This window comes from Danio aesculapii, chromosome 4 (genome assembly GCF_903798145.1).
Source record: "Danio aesculapii chromosome 4, fDanAes4.1, whole genome shotgun sequence".
Taxonomy (NCBI): domain Eukaryota; kingdom Metazoa; phylum Chordata; class Actinopteri; order Cypriniformes; family Danionidae; genus Danio; species Danio aesculapii.
The window spans coordinates 30,576,838-30,597,479 of NC_079438.1; the positions used below are offsets into that span (position 1 = coordinate 30,576,838).

Consider the following 20,642-nt stretch of genomic DNA (forward strand, 5'->3'; position numbering starts at 1 on the left):
AATAAATGGACTATACAGTGCTCAGCATATGAGAACACCCCTCAAATATCCATCTTTAAAATATATGTTTTCTGTAGGTTGTTTTTCAAAATTATAATCGTATGAATTAGATTAGTCAGTACCAAACCCAAAACGGGAACAAAAAAACTGAAGATCACAGTCCAAGGATTTGTACACCCAAATTTATATGTAGGGTAAAAAATATAAAATAGGAAAATTCAAATAAAATCTAAAATGTAGTTTTTTTTTTTGTAATTTGTATTTTATTTGTTGCAATATATCGCTTGAATTTAAATGTATAATTTTCTTATTTCTAATGATGTTTGGTGACTAATATTTTTAGAATTATATCTGTTTAATTATTCTGTTTTGCTCAAATACACCAAAATATATTGTCTATATTTACTGAGAAATGGATACAAATTTTCATTTTTAAAATGGGGTGTACTCATTTATGCTGAGCACTATTATAAACTCTGATTTGGCTAAATATTCTTTTATACATTATACATTTTTCTCCAACATTATTCAACAGTGTATTTTTGAAAATCAATATCAGGGTATTATATTATTTTAGAAAAAAAGCGTTGTTTATTTTCTTTTTCAATTGCGGGGCATCGAAAATCAGTGCTTATATTTTCATAAGGAGAATTCAAAATAAAAAAGGTAAATAAAATAACCATGTTTCATATAGGATGTTATGATGGCAATAAAAGAAAAAGCAGCCTGTGAGATATTCAAGTAGCCTAAATGTAATACAAAGCAAAAGATTCTCCTAGTCTATTGTCCGTTAAAATGTTAGCTCTTATATTGCAGGTAATGGATAATGGTTTTAAAATATACATTTTGGCATGACAGAAATGCAGGTGACTAAAAAAAAATTGTGCCAATAGAGGGCGTGAGCGAATTATTTATGACTTTTGGTACTAAACACATCAATTTAACAATTGCTAAATGAACGAATATTTCAATTATATTTTATTAGCAAATCAATAGAGAACGCATTATTACCCTCTGATTAGGCTAAATAAATACTTTAGAATTAAACCAAGGGTTTTGGATTTCATTTTCAACAGTGCAGTTGTGTAAATAAATAATATAAAGCGGAGTATAGATATTAGTTTAAACGAAATGCGTTGTTTTTCGTATATATCCTGCGGCACATCGGAAATCAGCACTTGCTTATATAATAAGGATAATTCAAAATGAATAAGGCAAAGAAAATAACCAGTGTTGGGAATAAGTAACATATAACAATCTTTAAGTCACTTTAAAATAAAATAAAGTAACTAAATTTGTGTTTGAGCTAGATAGCCTAAGTAGGCATAACTTTGTAATATATTACTTTTTTGTTTGACAAACACTGAAAATTAATTACCTCACATAGTATGTTATGGTACATAATGAAAGCAAATGTAATACAAGCAAAGTATTCAAAAGCATATTATCCGTTAAAAATGTTTAACTAATAGGCTACTGCAGGTGACATAATGATTTTAAAAGGTGCAATTTGGAATGACAGAAACAGATGGCTAAAAATGAATAGGTCCTATATATTTATTGTAAAATAAAATATACAATTAATAAACATGTTGTGTTTTCTTTTGCACTACACCTTGTTTAATTAGCTATTAAAATAGACGTTTCGCTGGACATGGGGAGCTTTAACACATTTAACTTTTACAATGCTACCATTGTTGTCATTGTTTAATTCTCGTATTTTTTTGTAATACATAAATAGCCTAATTATTTATTCATGCGTAATTCGGTTTACTACTCAATCCAGCCCTAATGCCTCTTTATTACTTTACAGCCGCTTGTAAATGGAGCGATTTAAACACGTGTTGCGAATTCATGTCCACGTTAAGAGACAAAGAGATGAAAAAATTTACTCGATAACCGAAATAAACAACCAACAAGTAGCTCGTAATAAACGATAGTAACTTTATAGCGAAAGGATTCGCGTCCACATCTCAGAAAGTTGTATTAAACTTGTAAAGAGCGTTCAGTTTTGACGCTTAGGCTACTTTGGGGCGTAAAAGTCACCAAAAAGTGCAGCGGTGAATAACAATAGTTGAATTTCCATGAAAGAGTTATTCTTTAGTGCCATGAAGAGGTGCACGGCAGGTTTATGTTAATGGCTGTGTGAGTGTGTGAGTGTGAGTGAGTGAGTGTGCGCGCGCGGGGGGAGAGACGCGCACGCACGGAGCCATTTTGTCCTCATTTAAAACTTAACGTGGATAATGTCACTTGGCTCCATGGATACCACCTCGATAAACTGTATTTTATGCTGTTAAAAGCTACAATGAAGGATAGAAGAAGGTCGACGTGCCGGCAGAAGGAGAGCTGACGTGTTTTCTGCCTGTTTACGGAGTTTTACACCATGGATCTTGTAATTTGTTGGTTATTATGGGTTCACCTTCTCCTCTGCGCTCCTCTCATGGGATGTTTCGACTTGCACCTCTCGGAGACTTTACATTCAGGAGCTGTTCTTGCCAATTTGTCGCTGGGACCGGGTTGGACTTATAAAATAGACAGGACTTTAACTTCCAAGTACATTGGGAACTTTATTAAAGTGGATTGGAGAGATGGAGTGGTGCGTTTAAATGGAGAGGTGGATTGTGCGCGCGCCCCGCACGGCGCGCTGCCTCTTTATTTCAAAATCAAATCATTGACAACTGAAGGATTTGTTAACACACATTTTAATGTATTTCTACACGGGCAAAACTGCGTGTTCAAATTTAAAAGGAAGAGAGAGAACAAGCCTGATATCAATGTGGACTACATTTATAATTCAGGACTAACTTCCTGCTTGTCTCCAGGTGATTTACTCATTAATTTTGAGGATTATTTGCCTGTCTTCACAAGAAACTCTGGTGTTTTTGCCTCTTCTTGCACCTCAGACCAACTGAATGTGTTTGTGCGTAACGGGACTTTACTTGTGAAGGACGCGTACTGTTTGGAGACGGACTTGGGGCGCGTTAAAAACACAGTTCGCTGCTTGTTTCACGATTCAAAAGGTGAGCCCTTCTCTGTGTGCCTTAAACTACGATTCGCCTTAGACCATACTTCATTATCATATGTAACAAATCAACGGAAACCGAGAATAAAGCGAGCAGCGAATTCAATCCCCCAGTTTCAGTTATTGAACTACCAAGTTTCAGTGCCCGAAAACGAGCCCGCGGGGACGCGCGTCATCACCCTCAAAGCGACTGTCAGCGATCCTGTTGAAACGGGAAAGATCGAGTACGGGATGGAAGCGCTGTTCGACAGCCGTTCTAACGATTTCTTTAGATTAGACCCTCAAACCGGCAGCATCGAGACTGCCCAGCCCTTAGACAGAGAAGTTAAAGACACGCATGTGTTTAAAGTCACAGCTTCTGTTGCAGGTTTTGCAAAACGTGTAGCTACGTCGTACCTCACTATAACAGTGAGTGACACCAACGACCACGGACCCGTTTTTGAGCAGAACGAATACAAGGTTAGGATACGAGAGAACGTGGAAGTTGGTTTTGAGGTCATTACGGTCAGGGCAACAGATGGGGACGCTCCATCCAATGCAAACATGATATATAGGATTATGAATGGTGAAGGTGTTAATTCTGGGTTTGAAATTGATTCTTGGAATGGACTGGTCAAGATTAGGGTGCGTCCAGACAGAGAAACCATGGCTCAGTATCAGCTAATTGTAGAGGCCAGTGACCAAGGTAAGGATCCTGGGCCCCGCAGTGCTACTGCGACAGTTCACATCACAGTTGAAGATGAAAATGACAACTATCCGCAATTTAGTGAGAAAAGATATGTGGTTCAGGTGCCAGAAAACGTGGCCGTTAACACTAAAGTAGCCCAGGTAGAAGCCACGGATCGGGATGAAGGCAATAATGCTAGGGTCCATTACAGTATAATCAGTGGCAACGTTAAAGGTCAGTTTTTTATTCACACTCCTACCGGAGCCATTGATGTCATTAACCCTTTGGACTATGAAACAATCCGAGAGTATAATTTACGCATAAAGGCCCAGGATGGGGGCAGGCCTCCTCTCATTAATGGCACAGGAGTCGTTGTGGTTCAAGTAGTGGATGTCAACGACAATGCTCCTATGTTCGTAAGCACTCCTTTCCAAGCAACTGTTTTAGAGAACGTCCCCATTGGATATTCTGTCATTCACATTCAGGCCATTGATTCAGATTCAGGCGAAAATGCCCGGTTAGATTACAGCCTCACAGACACTACTCCAGGCTTCCCTTTCAGTATCAACAACAGCACTGGATGGATAACTGTGAGTGATGAGCTGGACAGGGAAAGCACTGAGTTTTACACCTTTGGAGTGGAGGCCAGAGATAATGGAGTTCCAGTGATGTCATCCTCAGCGAGCGTTAGCATCACTGTCCTAGATGTGAACGACAATATCCCTACATTCACAGAGAAGATGTATTCCCTGAAAATCAACGAAGATGCTGTTGTGGGGACGAGTGTGTTAACTGTTACAGCTCTGGACCGTGATGTGAACAGTGTGGTCACTTATCAGATCTCCAGCGGGAATACGCGGAACAGGTTTGCCATAACTAGCCAAAGTGGAGGTGGACTCATCACACTTGCTTTGCCATTAGATTACAAACAAGAACGACAATACGTTCTGACCATCACCGCCTCTGACGGCACACGCTTTGACACCGCACAAGTGTTCATCAACGTAACCGATGCTAACACTCACAGACCCGTGTTCCAGAACGCCAACTACCATCAGATCTTCAGCGAGGATCAACCCATCGGATCAACAGTTGTGGTCATCAGTGCCACAGATGAGGATACAGGAGAGAATGCACGTATCACCTACATCATGGAGGACAACGTCCCACAGTTTAAGATCGATCCAGACTCGGGTGCCATCACAACACAGATGGAGATCGACTATGAAGATCAAGCCTCCTACACACTAGCCATCATAGCTCGTGACAATGGCATTCCTCAGAAGTCTGACACCACCTATGTGGAAATAATCATTCTGGATGCCAATGACAATTCTCCACGGTTTGGAAGAGACAAATATCAAGGCACCGTGTTCGAAGACGCCCCTATTTACACCAGCGTGCTCCAAATATCAGCTTCTGACAGGGACTCAGGGTCTAATGGACGTGTGAGCTACACCTTTCAAGGTGGCGATGATGGAGAAGGAGACTTTATGATTGAGCAATACTCTGGGATCATCAGAACCCACCGGAAACTGGACAGAGAGAACGTTCCAGTGTATAACCTGAGGGCCTACGCTGTAGACAGAGGTGTTCCTCCTCTCAAAGCTGCGGTGGAGATCCAGGTTTCAGTATTGGACATCAATGACAATGCACCTGTGTTTGAGAAGGATGAACTGTATATCGATGTCAAGGAAAACAGTTCTGTAGACTCAGTGGTTGCCCGAATCACTGCTATGGACCCAGATGAAGGAACCAACGCTCAGATATTATACCAGATCGTTGAAGGAAACATCCCTGAGGTTTTTGACTTGGATATATTCACTGGAGACTTAAAAGCGCTTGTGGATTTGGACTACGAGACCCAAAAGGAGTATGTCATTGTCGTACAGGCCACATCTGCACCTCTGGTCAGCAGAGCAACGGTCCACGTTCGATTGATCGACGTCAACGATAACGATCCTGTCCTGCAGAATTTCGAGATAATTTTTAATAACTACGTCACCAACAAATCCAACAGCTTTCCATCTGGGATTATAGGAAAGGTGCCCGCCCATGACCCAGACGTGTCAGATAAACTCAAGTATAGTTTCATTGAAGGAAATGAGCTGAGTTTGTTGATTCTAAACCCGGATACAGGAGAGCTGAAACTCAGCAAAGATCTGGATAACAACAGACCTCTGGAGGCCACCATGAAGGTTTCTGTCACAGGTTAGTTGCATTTTCTTCTCGCTTGGAAGTTTTTTGTTTTGTATTCGACTCTCTCCCTTGGAAGTTTGAGATTTCACGGTGCAAATAAATGAATCAAAAAGACATAAATGACAGTATTTTGACAGAGATAAACTAATGTTTAATAAATCACTTTAAAATGCCGGGTTGATGTGAATGATGGAGCTGCTGCTTCGCAGTGCTGCATGTTTTTTTGGTGTGTGTTTGCTGCAGGCTGAATCATAATCCAGTTCTTCTGCTTATGAGGTGTTTGTTAGAAATGTTGAATAAGACAAGAGTCATTTGTGTGGGAGAATGGTGTTTCTTTGGTTTACTTTTAAAAGCAACATTATTACATTACAGGTACATTATTCTGCTAGTCTGTTATAATCACATTATAATGCTGAATGAATTGCCTTTTAGCATTATGCTGACTCTGCAGTTTTGGAAGAATGATTTACTGAAAGCAAATGTTTTTGCTCACTGCTACTCATTTTAATCTTTTAATTTCATTTAGGCACTCTTAAAATGTCACAAATTCTTAGTTGTAATCTAGCTTTACAAAATGTATATATAATGCATTATTATTATTTTTATATTGTTTATTTTTATACATACAAAACAAAAATAATTTTTTTTACAATAATTTAAATGGCATGATTTATATTATACTTTAATATACTAAATTTGAGGCATGTTAGCATGTAACATTTTAGATAATTTATCCTACTAATCTTTTTTTAATGTGAGTTGACTTTTAAAATGTCATGAGTTTGTAGAAACTGTATTAGCATGTAATATATACACTTGAAGTCTGAATTATAAGCCCCCTTTGAATTTTTTTTCTTTTTTAAATATTTCACAAATTATGGTTAACAGAGCAAGGACATTTTCACAGTATGTCTGATAATATTTTTTCTTCTGGAGAAAGTCTTGCTTGATTTATTTTAGATAGAATAAAAGCAGTTTTTAATTTTTTTAAGAACCATTTAAAGGTCAAAATTATTAGCCCCTTAAGCAATTTTTTCGATAGTCTACAGAACAAAACATCATTATACAATAATTTGCCTAATTACCCTATCCTGGCTAGTTAATCTAACTAACCTAGTTAAGCCTTTAAATGTCACTTTAAGCTGTATAAAAGTGTTTTGAAAAAAGTCTAGTCAAATATTATTTACTGTCATTATGGCAAAGATAAAATAAATCAATTATTAGAAATTAGTTATTAAAACTATTATGTTTAGAAATGTGTTAAAAAAATCTTTCCTCCGTTAAACAGAAATGGGGGGGGGGGGGGGGGGGGTTGGGGGGGGGAATAAACAGGGGGTCTAGAAATTCTGACTTCAGCTGTATATATATATATATATATATATATATATATATATATATATATATATATAATGCATATAATATGTATTTTTGGAAAATAATATAACACATAAAAATAAATAAATAAACATATTATTGCTAATGTATATTATATTAAATATTTTACATACACACGTTTGACATTTTATGTACTCGGCCAACAACACTGAAATAAAACACTGCAGGGTTTCACATAATTCCTTCATGTTGTCCCAAAACATATTGTTTAAGCTTACATAATTGATTTTACAAATAAGTTGTGCAAAAAAAAAAAAAAAAACTCAAGACTTGTGTTAATTCAGCTCATTTAAAGTAAGTAATTTGAGAAGGTAGCATTTTTTTTTTAGAGTGATCATTAATTAACTAGTTCTGAATTCCGATATACAATGAATTTAACTGATTTAAATGACACTTTAAACTAACTTTGTGGCATGTACTGGTGCCAGTTATCTCTGGCAGTGCTAGATTATACCACACTTGCATGTACAGCCACCATCTTCAAATGGCATCAGCTTCTCATATCTCACACTCATCCCTCTCTCTCTCTATTTCTCTCCTCTCTTTCGTTTTTCCCTCCCACATGCCACTCTTCCTGTTAATTTGCAACTTGCAATTCAAATACATCTCCCAGAACACAGCTTTCTTGTCTGTACTTTGGCTTTATGGCGGTGTCTTTGTCAGTCTGATTACCGTTGCTCATCTAAATGTGCATACTCATGGTCATTGTTGGGGTCGTAATGAGTCGCATTCATGCCTTGCTCTCTCATTCATGACAAAGACACACCGGGTTCCATCACCGTAGCAGTTCCCATCTTCTGTTACCCCCTCCAATTCCACACACATCTCTTTCTCTGGTGTCTAATAAGCTAATGCATTTTATTCCTCGGACATGTCAGATGTTAGGCAGCTATTAACACTGCTTATGTGACCTCTTCACCTCTTGTCCAGGGAAAAGGAAACAAGCCTTAAGGGAAAACATGTGACTGAGCCCTAGGCTTGATTTTAAAGAAACAATCCACTGTTATTGTTACAACTTCCCTAGAGTTAAACAGTTAAGTTTTACAATTGTTTCAATCCCTTCCACCAATCCCCAGGTCTGGTGGAAGCACTTTTAGCTTAGCTTAGCATAGATCATTGAATCGGATTAGACCATTAGCATCTCGCTCAAAAGATGACCAAGGGGATTTTATCGTTTTCCTTAAAAATAAGAATGTGCGCTAGCAAAGTAAACAGTGTAAATTTTGATTTAGAACCAACCTTAAAGAGATAGTTCTCCTAAAATGAACATTCTGTCATCATTTAGTCTCTTTATTGACCTCATAAGGCTTAAATCCTTGAAACACAAAGGGAGATTCTTTTTTTTAAGTTTCTGGTCCATTAAAAGTCCAGTTAAGCAAAACTTGGGTCAAAAGGACATGAATCCATATGAGTGGTTGTATCCATATATTGTAAAACTATTCATGAACAAATTTAAAAAGGAGGGAGACACAATGGTACAACTGTAGTTTAAGTACCAATTTCTTGCTATTGAAGTGATTGTTAATGGTTTGTAAATATAACGAGAATTGTATCTTACAATAAAGTCTGAACAACATATTTTGTCAAACGTTTTATCAGGTAAATATCTTCATTTGTGTTCTGGAGGTAAAACATGAGAAGGGTAGGAAAGGACAGGCCGCATTTTATGCAAATTTGGTGATCTGACCCTCAAAAATGCCCTTTCTTTATTTAACACAATGTCGTTGTCTTAAGACAGTGATGTTAAAAGAAAGGTTCGCACAAAAATGAAAATTCTGCCATCATTTACTCACCCATGACTTGTCTCAAACTGTTCTTTTTTCTTCTGTTGAACACAAATAAAGATTTTCTGAAGAATGCATAAAAACAGCCATGGTATTTTTTCACCTTAATTTGTGTTCAACAGAAGAAAGAAATCAATGAAAGGCTACAACCCCTTGAGTGTGAGTAAATGACGAGGAACTTTTTCTTGTGAAATATCCCTTTAAATAACTTCTCGGACTAAAAGTAATCCAGTTACTCGAGAGTTACCAATTCACTCACATTTTTATCTTTCTTCACAATTGTAACACTATAAAAGGACTGTTATCTTTCACTCCTGAACAGGTGTTTCTCCTATCGACTAATCTTGAATTATTTATTCAAGCCATGCAGAAACACAAGAAGTCCCAGATATGTCCCTGATAAAAGCAAGTTAACATCCTAGTCAAAACAAGGGCCATTCTAGCCTAAAACAACCCCAGTTTGCACAGCAAACATGACAGAGTGAGGGCTGTGTGTTTGAGCGGTAACCTAATCTCACTTATCTGTGTCTGTTAACATTCAACAAGCCTTTTCCACTATTGAGGGGTGTCCTCTGCAAAACGATGCTTCTTTTTTTTTTTTTTATAGCTTTCCTCCTTTGTTCTTTGTTTCATCAGATCAATACGGGTGATAAGCCATCTGTCAAAACCTCTAGAAAGATGGGGCCAGCCTGGTAAAATTAAACTTTCTTGATACCTTAAAGGAAGTCTCCACTTTTTTCTTTTTTTTGGAAATAGGCTCATTTAAAGAGTTGCCTAGAGTTAAACAGTTTTACCATTTTTTTATTCATTCAGTCGATCTCAGTGTCTGGTGGGACCAGGGTATGTTGTTTTAGCTTAGCTTAGCATAAACCAATGAATCAGATTAGACCATTAGCATCTCAATAAAAATAAAAAAAAAGAGTTTTATCTTGCTTGACTCTTTTGTAGTTCCATCATGTACTAAGACGTAAAATGAAAAGTTTTTTTCTAGAGCAAGGGCGTAGATTTAGGGTGGACGGAGGGGATGTGTCCCCACCAATATCCTCCAACCATTGAATTGTGCCCACCAATAATTTAATCCACTTAAAAAAAATGCTCTGTCAACATTAATTTAGACACACGTAAAAGGTTTAATCACGTTCGCTCCTCCCGCCCCCAAAACAAATATGGGCATTTTGATTGGCTGTGCCTTTCCCTTCTATCATGTGAGAGGCTTGCTGCGTTCATATAAGCACCCCCAAATGCAGTGGATTGTTTTTTTTCCCGTGCAAGAGTAAGGTGTGTTGGGTGCAGCAGTTGGGTGACACACACAAGCATGGCAGCAGCAAAAATGTGGACATAAGGAGCTTTTTTTTTCAACTAAAGTGTAAGTCACATAAACGCAAGTTCGCTACTGAATAAGCCCATCACGATAGTGCTGTTAATGCTCGTGTTTTCCCCGCTTTAACGCACAGACTGTCTGTATAGCAGACTGATATAGGCTAGTCTGTGTATAATACGCCCTGAAAACTAACTGCAGAATAAACAGCTGAAGTAAATGATCCCACAGTTCTCCTAATCTCTCCTAATTGAAAGGGGCGGAAAAACAACCTTTTTGCAGTTATTTGCCTGATTTCTATTTAATTATGAGGTATAAATATATGCATATGCATATTTTATTAGTGACATTTTAAGAACTAATTTTTGCTGGATTATCTTTTATCGGATTGTTATCATAACCACACTTTCTGATGTACCAAAAATATTTTCAACCATTTTGCCAAATTGCTTACCACACTATTTGACTATTGTAAGTGTTTATTTACAACTGTGCATTTAAACTGTAAGTTTTATATCACAATTTTATAAATAGTGACAATTTTGAATAAAAATATGTAAATCTTATTTTTAAAATACAAATTTATTATCATCTATCATAAATTTTTTTTAATGAATCATTAATCTGTTAAAACTAGTTTTAAATTAAACACTGAAGCCTACAGGCAAATAACAAACTGGCCAGCACATTAAGTGTTCCTCAGTCAGAATTTATCCATTTGAATAATCAGAAAAAATTCAAAAATTATACCCGTCCCCACCAATGTCAAGTGCACTGCAAACCTACGCCCTTGTTCTAGAGACTAAACTTCATTCCGGCGTAATAACCAAGGAACAGTGCTGCTTTTCATTTTCTGTCGGGCTTAATACAAGACGCAATGACAGAAGAGTCAAGCTTTAAATACAAAAACTATCGAAAATGATTTAATGTTTAAAAAGATGCTAATGGTCTAATCTGATTCCTTGATTTATGCTAAGCTGAGCTAAAAGTGCTCCTGCCAGACCTGGAGATTGGCTGAATAGATTAAAAAATGGTAAAAATCAACTGTTTAACTCTAGGTGACTTATAAAATAGCCTGTTTCCAAAAAAAAAGATGTCCCTTTAATCTTCTACTTTTAGGAAAAGAAGGGAGGCGTTTCATCACTTATATATTTTAGCTTCTTCCTCTTTTCCCCCTTTGGAGTCAGTGAGGTGAACCTGCCGATACACGCAGACCCTTACAACAGGGTGAGCTTCTGCCCGTGGGCCACTGCGTCTGCTCCTCGTGTTGTCGACTAAAGCCTAGTTAGTGCTGCAGGATGCACATACCTGGACTGTTCTGCATCGCTAAACTCTCTGAACTTGTATTTCACTTGAGGATGTTGCTTCATATGCTAGAAAAGTATTTCATGTTGAGGTCTGCAGATATATAATCAAGCCCACGTGGATTGTAACAGTTTTTACATCACCTGCAAAAATGACTGAAACAGTTTAACAATTTAATTTAAATAAATTGAATCCAAAGTATGAAATTCTGTCACAATTGTAACTTATTTTAATTGAGAAGTTTGTACAATTATATAAAAAAAATGTTAGTTAACAAATAAAATTGTAAAACTTTTAAACCTTTCAGATTTTAAAACCTACTTTTTATTCGTTCATTCGGCTAGTCCCTTTGTTAATCTGGGGTCGCCACAGCGGAATAAACCGGTAACTTATCCAGCATATGTTTTACGCAGCGGATGCCCTTCCAGCTGCAACCCATCACTGGGAAACACCCATACACTCTCATTCACACACATACACTATGGACAATTTAGCTTACCCAATTCACCTACACCTTTATGTCTTTGGACTGTGGGGGAAATCAAAGCACCCGGAGGAAACCCACGCGAACATGGGAAGAACATGCGAACTCCACACAGAAATGCCAACTGACCTTCTTGCTGTGAGGCGAGAGCACTACCCACTGTGCCAACGTGCCCCCCCCCCCCCTACTTTTTATGATTTGCTTTTTATATTATTCTTTCTGGCTGTGAGGTCAGGAGTAATTGTACAAACATAAATGAGAGTAGAGTAGACATTTAGAGTAAATGTAACCCAATGATCTTAATTTCAGCTTAATATTTTGCTTTAGTGTACTTTTTTGTACTATTCATTCAATTATCAGCTTAATGTATACACTTAAAACCTTTATCATTATTAAGAAGTAATATTAAAACATTTCGATAATTAGCTACTTCAAAAGTGTGAACAATGATTGGCATAACTGACTTAAGCATTTTGTGACTTGTTTTTTAGTAGTTTTAAAAAAATAGGAGAGCATTCAAAATTTTAGGAGCACAATTTGTCAACTTTTTGTATTATAAAATAATGGTGTACTGTATATATCAGGCCAGTAAAACCTTAGTTTATCATATGCTACACTGAAACAAAAAATTAGTGTTGGCCAAAAATGTCCCAACAAAGTATATATGCTCACAGTCGCACATTGTGTTTGTCAAGTATGTGTTTATCCATGTAAATTTACATTTGTGGCACCGCTACACATAAACACATAAATTATGTTTCTTTTTATATAGAACGTAAGTGAACGTAAGTAGATATGTGCCTATAACAGGTACTATACATTTTTATTGACCAGACTGTGTTTTACTGAAAACACAAGACTCATTGTGTGTGTAAAACTCAAAAATCGGCAATGCTTTCCATGAATCCAGCAGCTGTCAGTTTTCCTTTAGGACTACCTGTGAGTAAATGGGGTAATGAGTGGAGTAATTTGTTTGGAAATGACTGTCATGAATCACGCTGCATCATAACATATAGGCCAAATGTACAAAATCAACTGAGCTTATTATCTTGAATGATCTGCATGAACTCTCCTAAGTTGTAGAATCAGTTTCCGCATGTGTTGCGCCAGCAGACGGGTTCAGCACCGGGTTGGCCAGCTGTGTCCTCAGATCTGCTCTCTGACATGCACACAGCAGCTGTAGGAGAGACAGACAGACAGGGGCTTTAATCACTTTAGAACTGCACTGTCCTGTCCTCTGTCATTTGCATGGCATTAACAGAAGAGATCTTTTTAGTGCAGGTGTGACTGTCCTTCTGCCTGTTCCAGACATGACCCTTGACCCAGTGAGATCACAGAGATGCTGTGGGTCAAACACACTGCCCTGTCAAACAAACAGCATTTAATAGGGGGGCAGCTTTTTACTCAATTGAAAAATATGGTTAAAAAGCTAAAAGGAAGTGTCATCTGTGTTGTTTCATGATGGTTGAAACAAAAGTTATTTCATATTTAAACCAGTAGTTCGGCCAAAACTGAAAATTCCTCCATAATTACTCTCTCAAGACATTCTTGGTGTATATGACTTTTTTTTCCAGATATACTACATAGTTTCCAGTAGTTTTCTATTGAATCCCAGTTTCTCCATGTTGTGTAAAGGTGATAGTTGCTTTTATTTTAAAGGCTCCAAAAGCTTATTAATCTGTTGTCAAGCCAACCCATATGCCTCATGGGGTTAACGCATGTCTAAAGAAGTGGATCGATGAGTTTTTGTAATAGAAATATTTCGAAATTTAATAGAAATATATAATATTTCCTAGGGCTGGGGGATTCGTTGAAAAGTAGTCGATATCGACATTCAGAAACTATAATCTGTCTACTTTTTTTCAGTTACTTTCCCTACCGTGTGTGGAGTAACATGACCCTGCTCTGATTTGTATTTCTGCGTCGAACACACTTCGCAAGCTCGCATACCCGCGCACGTTTGCACTACATTGACGAGGATTGGAAGCTGTGCCAGAGATGCCTTGAGATGGCATATTTTCTATTAATAAAATTATTATTTACATTAAAATATTTATTTACAGAAGATTCAAGAAATGCATGATTTAAAATATTATTCACAGGATATGCAGGAGCTAATTTATTTAGAAGAGATACTGCTTATTTTCTACTTTTAATATGAGAAACTTTGAAAATATTTAATTTTGTTTCCAAAAGTGCAACTTATTTATTTTCACTTTTTTATAAGAAAAAAATTATTTAGGCAATGTGTGTTTTAATTTCAGTTGTTCAACGATGATGTTCAATAAATAATCAGCGATAGTAGATAGTTTGTGTTTCCTTAAATTATTTTATAATCAATACACCCTTCATTCAAAATTCTCTCACTTGTAATACGTGAGCACATTTAAGACTTATCAGTGAACTATGAGGGCAAACAATAAAATAAATAAATAAAGTAATTGTTCAATAATCTTAATTGAGTTAAAATGTTCAATTAATCAAGATTTCGATTTTAGGCCAAATCGCCCAGCCCTAATATTAACATGGCTAAAGATGTTTGCTGACCAAACTTTTAATTTTAATGGGTATAATACAACAGTTTTGTTTAAGCGCACCAAAATATGTTGTCTATATTCACTGAGAAATGGATAAAAATTATTTATTTATGCTGTGGACTGTAAATAAAAATAAACAAAAAGTTTTTAAGTTATTAAGTATATATATATATATATATATATATATATATATATATATATATATATATATATATATATATATATATATATATATAAACAAATAAATTAAAACTAAAATTAGAAATTTTTTATTACATTTCGAATATATTTTAAATATATTTTCGTTTCAGCTTTTTCAAGTTATGTTAACTTCCATGATAATGTTTTCATTTAGTTAATAATATTAACACCAGTTAATTAAAACCTATCAGAAAAGTTACTATTTTACTTTTTGGAGACTTTGAAGGGAACGTCTTATGTATGATTTATAAAACATATGAACACTTTCATACAAAATAAATATCTAATTCACCAGAACCTAAAGTAGGTACAAATCAACACTGCACAATGTATCGCAAAAGTATTGTTATCGCAATAATAGCATATGCGATATACGTATTGCAGATACATGTGAAAAATAACATTTATTTCATACATTGGTTATCTAGATTTGACGAATCTTACTATCTTTATCCCCACCTCCCCAGTAGTTGCTGTTCTACATACAAATTAGGGCTGCTCAATTTATCTCAAGAGTATTGTTATTGCTATAACACTAAATGCGATATACATAATGCAGACATGTGGGGTCAATTTTAATTATTTTATGCATTGATTATCTAAATTTGACCAACCAGATGGCGTCTTACTATCTTGAGCCCTGCCTCCCAGCAGTTGATGTTTTGCTATGGCGGATCATATCAAAAGGGAAATCAGAGCTGAAAGTAAACACTAATGGAGTATTTCACTCATTCATAGTTTTTTAAAGACTAAATGTTTGCACCTTTTTTAGACTTAATTAGAACTAGAAATAATTAGATTATCTTCTTAAAAATTAAGAAGATAATTAATGTCTTCAACCTGTTTATTTTAATATCATTAAATAAATAAATGATTTAAAAACATAGCTAATAAAACAAATCCTAAGAAATATCATTACCTCAACAACTACAACAACAGCAACAACATTTTTTTCTATTATCGTGAAGCCCTAACACAAAATGCCATGAGAGCGTGTTGGATATTTGGTATTTTCAGATTCCGTTGCTGACATTCGGTCAGACATAACAACAAGTCTGGAGGTCTGTAGAGATTAAACAAACTCATTTTTATCAAAACCTTTCACTTTGCTTGCTTGCATTGCTATCTCTGTTCCTAGTGTTATTAGATTACCAAGGCAAACTGTGTCAGCACTGTTCTCCTTATAGTCTTTTTTTCGGCTGCAGTTCCTCTTTTACGTCGTCCTTTATTAACAGACAGACAAATGGCTTCTGCTGTATCCGATACTAGCAATTTTGGTTAACCACACGTTTCTTTAGGATTTGTTCGTGTTTCTAAAGGTCTAAAGCGTTGTTTTCTAAAGAGGGCAAGCTCTGAAATCCTCCTCCTTCACATTCCTGATATGAGAGAACGGTTTAGAGGCTGGAGAAGCCGAACAATAATTAAGCTAAAATAACAGTGCGAGCTGTCTGCATCTCTGTTAAATGAGCGGGAAAGGAATTTGATTCATGTTTAATCTTGCAAGCTCATTTGAAGGTGGAGAGAGAAGACAGAGACAGTGACGAGATCCCGAATCGGTGCCAAGAGGACCAAACAATAACCGCTCAAACTTTGGGTCATTCGAGGGCAGCGCGCGTGAAAATATGGGCCAGCATTGCACTCAAAAAACTTTGTTCGAACTACTCATTTTAAACGAGCTGAAACAACACAGTTCTTGATGTTTTGGGGGACAACTTGGTTGTTTCATGTTCAATCCACTTAAAGTTGTAAAAACGAATTACTTAATTTCTTTTTTGTTGTTTCAGCACAAATTGCATTGTTTTTACAGTGTGTGTTTCTGAAAGAGCCTTTGTAAGCTAATTATATGCTTTCGTTTGAGCTTTTTTGCTTTGCTCTTTTGTACAGGAAAATAAAGATAAACGTTTAATGTTTCTGAATGACAGCTGCTTATACATTAAAAAAATTTTTTTACAAACCAAAAGGGGATATTTTAGTTTCAAAACAGGTGTAAATCAAATTGAACTCTTTTTTTATTTTATAAGAAACAAAAGTTTGTTTACAGAAATGTACAATGGAAGTGTATAATTAAATGTGTGCCATTCCAAGATGCTTTAAGGTCCTGTGAAGTGCATTTTTATATTCGCAATTTGATGTAATCTCAACTGAAACATGAAGATGGGGCGGAACATAAAGTAGCTCCTACTCTTTTTAAAAAACAGCCGATAGCATTTTGTTTTTATCACAGGTCTGCCAGTGAGAGTGGTTGAGCTCAAGCGCATCAAATTAAAATCAAATGAGAAAGAGGAGAACACATTATCCCCACGTGTGCTCCCTAAACCGGTTGCCGATATGTTTTAGAATAGAATTTAGAATTTTACAATGTTTTGAAGGTATTGAATGGTCAGGCACCGTCTTATCTTTCTAGTCTTACTGCTGTTAAAATATCTGGCAGATGTTTAAGGTCATCGAACCAGAAAATGTAAAAAGTCCCCGGATCCAAACTAAAGAAAAAGGGAGATCTGGCTTTTTCTGTAGTAGGTCCAAAAATGTGGAATGGGCTACCCATGTCTAATAGAACAATCTCAAATGAATCCTTGTTCAAAGGGAAACTCAAACTACAACTCTTAGAAAAAGCTTTTAAATTTGGGGGAAATTGGTCTTATTTTGCATATCTTTGTTTCTGCTATATGGCTTCCATGTTTTTGTGCTATGCTGGTTGTATTGTATGCTGTTTTTTCTGTTTTTGGCTATTTTTGATCATTTAAAACCCAAGCGTGTACAGCACATTGGTAAACACCTGTTGTTTTATTGTGCTTTATAAATAAAGTAAAATAAGGTAAAAGTAAGTAAAGGGGGCGGGGCATGTCAGAGACAAGAGAGCATTTGATTGGTCAGAAGAGTTGATGAGAAATTGAAGTATCAGGTGATGTTAAAAAAATCATTAATTCATTAAGACGGAAGTGACAAACTGCAAGCTTTTGGATCTTTATATCAGGCTTATATTTGCTAAATGTGAATTTTGTCACTATTTTGAAGCATAGATATCCTTAAAATTGACATTGGTACTAACCAATAAAAAAAACTTTCTTTTAATTTCACAGAACCTTTAAAGCAGAAATATGCATATTTGGTGAAGAATTTTTTTTATTTTATGGAAAGTTGTTTTATTTCATCTATTCAGTTGACTAAATTAAGCTTGTAGAGCTTCTGTTCTTCATGAAAGAACTTTTCCGGCTTCGTAGTGTCAATGTAGTTCTCTTGGGTGGAGTTTGCTTAATGTAAACAGTACTTTGTGGGTAGTTCAGTAGCTGGTATTCTTGCACATAATGTGCATATGCATCATAACTGGCTTTTACCGGTTTCACATGAGCATGATGGTTGTAAAATATTAAATAAGTTTACAGATAGTTAATAAGTCACTTTATTTTTCTAGTGTCAAGTTAAAACTTTGAATGTTTATATCTTTCTATACTTACCAAAGCTGAAATAGTCAGATGTTCAGAGATTTACTGGCCTTTTTATTTAGCAATTTGATCAAATAAAATAATTCGGTGTTTTTAAACGAAATGAAAAAATAATTAAAAAGATGCAATGTTTCAAAATTTCATAAATACATAATCAAAATAACTTTTTTTTTTACACAAACGTTTCTCTTAGGATTTATGCAAGCAAGTAAGTCTGTGAATGGATCTTAATATATTTCTCTTATTAAATATTTGGCAAAAGTGTAATCTTTAACCCTAGCTTTTTATTTCCTTAATAATTATTGCCACAAGATGTATCCCATGGCCACATTCCAAGATGACGATTAGAAAATCCATCAAGCTCAAATTATGAAAGAAGATTTTGACACAAACCAAACCTATTAATCACTACAATAAGAGTCAAATATACTCATTATATTTGATTACATTAATCCAAAAAATTTTTTTGTCTGGGTGTGATACAAAACGCCACTAAATGCCATCTAATTTTTGCTCTTACTCTTCAGCCCACATTAATTTTTGTGTTTTTTGTTCTCCAATATTTAAGACTTAGTTTTAAATTGAGTGCTATGTATTAGTATTTAAATTAATAATTTGATAAAGAGAATTTATTGTGTACACAGTTGTTTAATTTTTTTTGTCCATCCATCCATCCTTCCATCCATCCATCTATCTATCGCTGTTATTATTGTTTTTAGAATAAGAACACCATGAGCCATACCATACACATTAAGCACACCTAATTTAAAGTGTTAACATTTTTATTTTTCAACTACGTTAAGCTGTAAGTGCAAATATTTACACACATTCCTGCAGTTCAGTGGATCATCTTGTGAAATTCTTGGAGCTACAACTCACTTGTATCCGGCTTGACCGGTACAATCGAGGCAAATTAGATCATAAATTACAGGCTTTTTATGCCCCAAACCTCCTTCTAGATGCTTGTCAGAAAACGGCATTTCCCTAAGGCGATACTACTGAAATCTTAACTGTCATTCCACCTGTGGTCTTTAGAAACGTCTCAGATGTTTGATGTTGTCCTACGACCCTTTGCATCGAATTCCTTTGAAAAATGAACTTGTTTTCATCTTCATGCAATCACAGTCGTTCTCAAACTCAACATCTGAAACTTTCTTGAGGAAATCCTACAAAGCATTGATTCACTGAAAGGCAGTATTCAGTGAAGAATGATTGTACGATTTTTCTAAGCCTCTTTAAGTCTACACCAAACTCTCGCCCAGGATTAAATGGATGTTTGTTCGGACAGATCTCTGGTTGGGCAGTCTGGACAAGTTGGTCTAGTCATGGAGGTGCGTTTTTTCACTGAATCATTCTGACCTGTGAACTTGGGTGAAGTGGAGGTCTCATTCTCAGGGGTTAGATTTAAACTCCTACGCAATCCAGATCTGTGATTTTTTTTTTTTTTTTCCACGGCTGGAAGTCGGAAGGGGAACCTGTTCGCGTGTAACACGACACACTTTCCGCTCTATCCCGACCCTATTCTGCTGCACATAAAAGATGTCTTTGTCCTTAACACTAAGGAGCTAGAATAGCATCCATTTCAGCCAACGGCCAAAAAGTGTGACATTACATGTGTCCACTGATGACCGACTACTAGCATATTTGTAGAAATACTCCAAAGGCCATCCACGCAAAGCAGGTTAAGGATAAAAAAAATCCCTTTCAGTCTTCTGATTTGGACTTTCCTGAGACTTTTCCTTAGCATGCTTGAACTGGAACATTCTTTTCTTTAACGCCTGGTCTGTAATTCTATAGCATTGTTAATGCCAGTGTATGACAATGGCACTATATAATAGCAGCATGCATTTGATTACAAATACTTGCATCTTGGCTTTTCTGCTTCAGTAGTTTGAGTGACATGCTTTTGCTGTTGGAGTTTTTAGGCAGTTCTACGAGTAAGGAAAGATGATACTGGGTTATTCAGTATGTTTTAAGCTGTGAATTGTGGGTACTATTGCATCACTCTGATGAACGTAGAAACACAGAAACTCAAAATATTATTTAATTTAAAGAAATGTAATTTAATCAGTCGTTTTATTTACGAATCAGTAGTGTTGTGATGAAAAAAATTCAAGAGATCGATAAGCTATTACGATAATAGAACCCATTGTGGGTACTATTGCATCAGTCTGATGAAAGTAGAAACACAAAAACTCAAAATGTTATTTCATTTAAAGAAATGCAATTTAATCTGTCAATTTATTTAAGAATTAGTAGAGTTGTGGTGAAAAATTCAATAAATTGA

The 20,642-nt window shown here is 35.8% G+C and overlaps 1 protein-coding gene across 7 annotated transcripts in view; it reads left to right on the forward strand.

Annotated features, from left to right (window-relative positions):
- Positions 1–2,232: 2,232 nt before the first annotated feature.
- celsr1a (cadherin EGF LAG seven-pass G-type receptor 1a) overlaps positions 2,233–20,642 on the forward strand; it is a 141,293-nt gene continuing 122,883 nt past the window's right edge. For all 7 annotated transcript variants that reach the window (XM_056455434.1, XM_056455433.1, XM_056455436.1 and 4 more), the window contains exon 1: positions 2,233–5,900. In XM_056455434.1, coding sequence (XP_056311409.1) covers positions 2,384–5,900 — 3,517 coding nt within the window. In that variant the 5' untranslated portion in view covers positions 2,233–2,383. The remainder of the gene's footprint in view (positions 5,901–20,642) is intronic.